This window comes from Leptinotarsa decemlineata, unplaced genomic scaffold, assembly GCF_025532065.1.
Source record: "Leptinotarsa decemlineata unplaced genomic scaffold, Ldec_3_MD MMD2_tig00000505_RagTag_RagTag, whole genome shotgun sequence".
Lineage (NCBI taxonomy): Eukaryota > Metazoa > Arthropoda > Insecta > Coleoptera > Chrysomelidae > Leptinotarsa > Leptinotarsa decemlineata.
In genome coordinates this window covers 14024816-14032236 of record NW_027412549.1, presented here as the reverse complement: position 1 = coordinate 14032236, position 7421 = coordinate 14024816, and the positions used below count along the sequence as shown (strand labels likewise).

The 7421-nt window shown below is 33.5% G+C and overlaps 2 protein-coding genes across 2 annotated transcripts; one reads left to right on the top strand and one right to left on the bottom strand.

Annotated features, from left to right (window-relative positions):
• Positions 1-1469: 1469 nt before the first annotated feature.
• Positions 1470-7415, bottom strand: LOC111504747 (mitochondrial fission process protein 1). Its single transcript, XM_023159436.2, has 3 exons — positions 7150-7415; positions 6964-7091; positions 1470-2015 (listed from the first exon to the last, which is right to left on the bottom strand). The coding sequence occupies exons 1-3, from the start codon at positions 7247-7249 to the stop codon at positions 1734-1736; spliced, it is 510 nt and encodes a 169-aa protein (XP_023015204.1). The 5' UTR covers positions 7250-7415; the 3' UTR covers positions 1470-1733.
• On the top strand, positions 3238-6693 carry LOC141481801 (protein FAM200B). Its single transcript, XM_074174013.1, has 3 exons — positions 3238-3810; positions 3902-4528; positions 4614-6693. The coding sequence occupies exons 2-3, from the start codon at positions 3903-3905 to the stop codon at positions 6160-6162; spliced, it is 2175 nt and encodes a 724-aa protein (XP_074030114.1). The 5' UTR covers positions 3238-3810; position 3902; the 3' UTR covers positions 6163-6693.
• Positions 7416-7421: the final 6 nt, after the last annotated feature.

The following is a 7421-nucleotide window of genomic DNA, read 5'->3' as shown; positions in this document are numbered from 1 at the left end:
TCTCTTTTATTATCGAACAGTGGAAATTTCTCAAAAGTTGAGAGTTAATGGAATCGCTGATAAGTTTAACTGTATTTTAATTTTACGAGGGGATCTCAAATTATGAATACTGAAATAGGCGACATTATTTCTGCCTGTTTATTAAGCTATTATAGTAGGTTGTTTCAAAAGTTTTGTCCGTTTTAATTTCTATGATGGAATCGACCGATACTTAATGAAAATCCCTAACTGAGAGATTTTTACTAGACAGTTTTACAAAAACGCAACAAGTGTTTCGCCATACAATCGCTATACAACTTTTTAGTTCGATGTTCTTTAAATGCGTGTTTTTTTAGTTTTTTAAAACTATATTTATTTTTTACTCTTTAGTTTAATATGCTATAAAAGAGTGTTTTTTAGTTTTTTTAAACTATATTCATTTTTCACTTTTTGGTCTGATTTATTGTCAAAAATATTATTAGTATTATAAATATTTAACAGACGGCGCACGAATGTAAAATTCCTCTCAAACAATATAATAAAGTATGAAGTCTTAAATTCTGTAGTAATACAGAGATGCAGTAAGTCTCCAACAGAGGGCGGACAGATGTAAAATTTGTTTCGAAGTAAAGAGAAAATTTGCAGTAATAATTTCAAAAAACAATTCAGTCTTGATTTGAAGTTTCATTCAAAATATTAATGGACTAAAAATATTTTTTCAGTGAATAATTTTATTTTTCAAATCAATCTTTTGATTTGATATATTTAAGTAACTAAATTTTTTAGGTGTACAATTTACGATAAAGTTTCCATTGTCGAAGTCCATATCCAGGTTTGCTTTCAAATAATCAAATTAGATTTTAAAATGTAGCTTCCGTTTTGTTCAAAACTTTTTTCTGTACTGAATCACGGGTAATTGAAAATATTTAAATATCTAAATGATTCGTCTGTAGTACAAAATTTTGCACTTATAATTATTAAAGTATGTTTTATATTTTGATTTTCTTTTGAACAACCTATCAAGCAGGTTACGTACAGCGCCATCTGCCCGCGAATAGATCAAGGAGATTACGTACCGCGCCATCTGCCCGCGAATAGATCAAGGAGATTACGTACAGCGCCATCTACCCGCAAACAGATTAAGAAATAATTGATAGTTACGTACAGCGCCATCTGCCCGCGAATAGATCAAGGAGATTACGTACAGCGCCATCTGCCCGCGAATAAATCAAGCAATAATTGATAGTTACGTACAGCGCTATCTGCCGAGCTTTAAAGTTACAAACATGCATACATACAAACAGGTGGAGCTAATATAAAGCGTGTAATAAAATATATCACTTATTTATCACAAGTTAGGTAAGTGATATGTTTTCAGATGTAACTTATTGTATTTGTATTGTAAAATTTTGTTTGTACTGAAAGTGTATATTGAGAGAAGAGGCAGATTGAGAACCTTGAGTGAGAAACTTACACTTCATTCAATAAAATACAGTGTTTAATACAACTTTATTAATCTTTCAACATGAAATATATCACTTATCTGTCACAAGTTTGGCAAGTGATGTTTTCAGATGTAACTTATTATATTTTAATATTATATTAACAGTGAAAAATATTGCGCTTTAGACTAGAAAGTGAAATCTAGATTCGCTTTCATAATTTACTACGGTGTGAAGCATTCGTTTTAATTCAAACTTGATGTTTTACGAATCCCTTTTTACCACGTTTCTTCATTATTCCTGAACGAATATCTAAGGCTGGAACTTTCTTAAGCTGCTATCTAGAGCATAATCAACGAACCTATCTATTGGTTTGATAATAAAAGGTATGGTAATTAGGCCAATGCCGGTTACTATCCATTTGCTAGTATTTTTCGGAACTTTTCTGCTGCGATTGATGAGAAACCCAGAAAGGGCACATACTCTATTTATTGTATATCCTGGGAGAATAACTGATGCTAGTAGTTGCCATATCAGGGTATCTGCAGTAGTAAACAATACTTTCTTCGTGTGTTTTATTTCATCATAATGAATCTGAAACAGCGAACAGAAATCTGTAATCAATAATGCATATGTATTTAATATTGAGGTGATAGTATGTTATACTTTTTCCAAGTACATTAAAAGTGTGATAGAATTATCGTGGCTTAAAAATGCAATAGAAACTACATACGAGGTCTGTTCAAACAACAAGGAGAATGTTCCAATTTCGCGACCTACGTACATTCGATTAGCAATTTTTTTATGTTGGTAAACTGGTGTCGAACATATGTTCACAGTTTCAGCTGATTAGCATGTTCAGTTTGTTGATGAAAGGCATGAGAGCTGGAAGTGTTTTGCATGTTCTGCAATTCTCTGCTATCGAAAAAATGGATCAAAGAATTTGCATCAAATTTTTTGTAAAATATGGAATTGAGTGTTCAAAACACTTGAAATGTTGAGCATACGACCACGTGGCAAGAACTACTGATGCAATACGCCACGGTAATTGAAGAACTTAGCGTGCTTTTTTTGGTCTTAACTTTCCTGGGCCCTTCCATGCGACGATCGGACTTTGATTTCGAAGACAAAATGAACGATGATCATATGTCCTTTTTTTTGTCAAAATTCAGCAATTTTGGAACAAACTTCGTTTTCACACGCTAAATGTCCAAAATTTACAAAAAATTGCATAACATGAGCCAACCCACATGCCTATATTCTCAGCAACTTCTCTAATAATGATTCAGTGATTCTCCATAACAATTTTCTTCACTTTCTTAATATTTTCATCGGTTGCTGATGTACGCGGATGTCCAGTACAAGCGTCATCATTCATATCTTTTCGACCTTACAGAACCGCCACTGACAGTTTAGGTACTATGCAAGATGTCGTTTTGATTGAGGAAATGAGAGAAATGGATTATTCAATCGTTTCTATAGAAATATGATTTTTTGTTACATGTTGTGATAGAACAAACTGCTCCTGTCTAATAAGATAGGGAATGCTTGATCCATACTATGAGAAATCGTTGGTGTAAGCTACCATTCAAACAACTCTCTCTGATTAACGAAAAATGGTGAAAGAAAATAATGTTATATAAAAGTAGGTGTGCGTATATTATTATTATTGATGACACATGTAGGTATATATGTAATATTTCTTTACATACACTGTCAGTAAAATGTTCTCCGTCGTGATGTACTATATTCCGGTACCGGAAGATTAGACAGCAAAAAATGTTATGAAAGTCGTATGACCAATAATTTGTTCAGCGTTCGGAACCGTACGATAATTATCGTACACATACGATAATTTTGTGCCTACGTACGATGTACGATAGCATATTATTATCGTACGCAGATTGTACGATAATTTCTATCATGATGAAAAATTTGAGAATTTATATTATTTCACTCATGCGTTGATAGTCTAAATCGCACTAGCATGATTTTATTTTGTCCAATAAAATCTTGGGAAAATACCGGGAAATACAAGTTCTCTATTCCTATTGGTCCTTACGATCCGCTCTACTAAGTTTCACCACTGTCGATACTGTAACTTTATCCAGCGCCTGCTGTACACGCTTTCTTATTGGTTAGTATAGCATCTACCAATGCGAACAAGAGAATATAAGTTCGATATTTCGATATTTCGATTATGTTCACACTTCATATGTATCGTATATTTTGTATAGAAAAGTTGGCAGTTATTTCGTTATATTATTATGATTATATGTCTGTATTCACTCTGACAAACGGAATTATTCAAATTAAGTGAAGAAAGAAGTAATTTTCTAAAGCAGCAAAATTTTGATTACACACTCGGAGTGATTGTTATCAATGGCAAGTAGGTATATTTATCAAATACATTTTTTCAGTGGCTGTATATTTTCTGTAACTTACTAACCTATTAATTATTTTTTATCTGTGCAATGAAGAATGAGTCCTAAATGCAAAGTAAATAGTACGAGCAGTCAACTGACTGAATCAGACTCGGATATCACACCTCCCAGAAAAATAACCAAGATCAACAAACATCGCCAGCAAAAATTCAGAGACGCCTGGCTTAAAAATGATGATTACAAGGAATGGCTTAGTAAAGTGCCTGACGACCAGTACAAAGCTAAATGCCGTACATGCAATGTAATAATGAATGCAGAGTTGACTGTGATAAAAAATCACATGACATCGAAAACTCATCTTCGAAAGCCTTTAGCATCTCAACAGTCAATTTCTACTTTTATAAAAAAAACTGACGAAATCAGCACGAAAGCCAAAGCAACTCAAGCACTTGAATTAAAGTTATGTGGTTTTCTAGCCGAACATAATATATCCTTCACCACTTTAGATCATTTGACAACACTATTGAAAAGTTCTGTGCCAGACTCTGAAATTGTTAAGAACATGCAGATGAAATCGACGAAAGGAACTGCGATAATAAAAAATGTCATTGCTGAGGCCGAAAAAGAACATCTGCAAAAAAAATTGCAGATCAATCGGTTCAGTGTTTTAATTGACGAATCAACTGATATTGGGGGCATACAAACGATGTGCATCATTGTGAGGTAAAAAATAATAATCATATTTCACTGCTTTTACGGATAATAATTATCTATTATGTGTTTTTATATTTTAAATTTTGTAAAACAGGTTTTTTGACGCTGAAGAGGGTCGAGTGGTCAGCAAGTTTTGGGATCTCTGTCAAATTTTCGAGCAAGATTCGGAGGTGGAGAGTGCTACGGCAGAATATTTGTTCGGACTAGTAATGAAGTCCTTTGAAGATTACGAGATTCCATTAGAGAACATCATTGGATTCGCGTCGGATGGAGCCAGTACAATGATGGGAAAAGATAACTCGGTAGCTTCAAGATTTCTCGAAAAATGCCCTGGCATTTACATTTTCAAGTGTATATGCCACTCATTGCATCTTTGTGCCAGCAATGCATGTAAAAAATTACCAAGAAGTTGTGAAGATCTGGCTCGTAATGTCTATGGTGAATTTAAAAACAGCGCTAAACGACAGCACTTGTTCAAAAAGTTCCAAACATTTTTAGACATTGATGTTCACAAAATTCTCCGCCCAGCACAAACGCGTTGGTTATCTTTAAAAGCGGTCGTTTCGAGGATAATTGAACAGTGGCCTGCACTCGAATTATACTTTAGAGACCAAATGCTAACTATTCGATTAAAATCTGTTGAACAGATTGTCCAGGCTCTCAACAATCCGATCATCAAACTATTTTATCTTTTTCTGGACTTTATACTACCTAAATTTACTAAACTAAATGAACTCTTTCAGTCATCGTCGGTAGTTGTTACAAGCCTCCATGATAAAATGTGTAAAAGCTATCAAGAAATTTTAGAAACGTACATGTCCAGAGATTATATTTATCGAACCGATTTAAGTGAACTAGACCCATGCAATGAGTCGCATCGTTTACGTCCGGAAAATATGTACTTCGGAGTTGAAGTCAGAAAAATGCTAGATCAGGTCGAAATTCGCAATAATGAAAAATTAAAATCAGATTTCGCTACGACTTGTACCGATTTTCTAATTGAAGGTTGTAAAGAAATTAAAAAGCGCTTTGATTTTTCAGATCCTGTTTTAAAATTAGTCTCGTATCTGAATCCGTCAAAAGCAATGTTGAGAAAGACCAGAGATATTGTCCCCAGTTTGCTGCCCTTGATGAAGGCTTTGCCTCGTATTGCATCAAGTGATCAACATCAAATAATCGATGACGAGTGGCGTCAATTACCGTCTTTCGAGCTCCCGGCAGGTATTGATGTAAATGATCCGGTCGATATTTTTTGGGCAAAGCTGTTGGAATGTGAAGAAGGAGATCAAGGAATGACTTTTAAAAACCTTTCAAAATTTGTGCTCGAAACAATTTCACTTCCACACTCGAATGCTGACAGTGAACGCATATTCAGCAAAATTAACTTGATTAAAACTAAGGCTCGCAATAAAATGACAATTTCGACGGTAAACGGCGTGCTATTAGCTAAACAACGAGTTAGAGGTAAAGAAAACGATTGCACAACGTATGATCCATCACAGAGTGAATACAGTCGGATGAACAAAGCGTTACTATACAAAAAAAAAATTACTACAGAAAGCACTGCTAAAACGGTTCAAGATTTATATAGTGACGCGGATGTAGAGGAATTTAATAATATTTTAATGCCAAACGATTTCTAAGTGATAAAACAAATAATTAATCTTTATGAATACCTTAATTATATTAAATTATTTCTTAAAAACTATATTAAAATATAAAAATTATATTTTCTGTTTTTATGAATATAAGTGTATATTGATATATAAAAGAAATTCTTTCATTTTTTATTTCACTACCCATTCATATCCATTTCTTCTTTATAAATACAAAATTTTGGCGTGTTTCATACCCAACTTGCATGGGAACAGTGAAATTTTGTCTGAGTGAATTTTAAGCTTGGCGCGTTTATTGAACTTAAAGTGGAAAGGGAATCAGTTCAGGTCTGTACCACGTGTAAAACATTTGGGTTTCAGTGTTCTGTTGATTTGACAGCGGTGGTTTAAAAAAGATAAACTATCGAGTACTTGCATGCATATCAATATTACAATTTATATGATTTATTTATCTATAAGAGACAGTATCCTAAAAAATACGATAATTTCGATCCATGTACGATAATTTTACGCCCCTGAGTACGATAGTCAGTCCACTTCAAGTTGCTAACGCTGAATTTGTTTAAAGGTCGTTAAAATCATGTGTCATAACTGTCATGGCATAAGGTCAAGTATGTCTCTTGCCTCTTGCATATTCTGGTAGCTAAACACAAGCTATAGCCTACATTATTAATAATTACCAGAAGGCACATATTTATTCCAAATAAATATTGAACCTTTGGAAGCCTCCATAAAGTAGAATCTATTATTCCTAAAATAATCTTATATTTTACTTTTGTCTTCACTACCTGAAAAAGACAATTAACTGAAAATATCAGATTTCCATACCTTATAAGATTTTGCGCTTTTATCAGCAGTATCGGCTAGCACGTAAAATGAGGCTACAGCATAAGAAAAGTTGACCCATTTTCTCCCAATTATTGATCTAAACGCCTCTCCTACTTCGTTCGAGTATCCTACATAGGTATCAGGAGTTTTTTAATTTGTATCATTTCATGTAGATTTCATGCTTACCTAAATACCTTATAGGCGTTTGTCTATACAAATCCAAGTTTTTTTCACCCATTCTTATTTCAATATACCTAGTAGCCGTATAGCAGATATAGGACACCATTCATGAACATAACACCTAGGTATATGTGTGTACCATAAAGTTCATGGTAGTATTCGTCTGATTACATTATTATATTAAAATATAGTGTTTCTTGTGGATAACGTGAACATTTGTTGCTTTTTTTTAATGTGCAACTTGTTTAAATAAAATCGAATAACAACCGTCTGGCTTA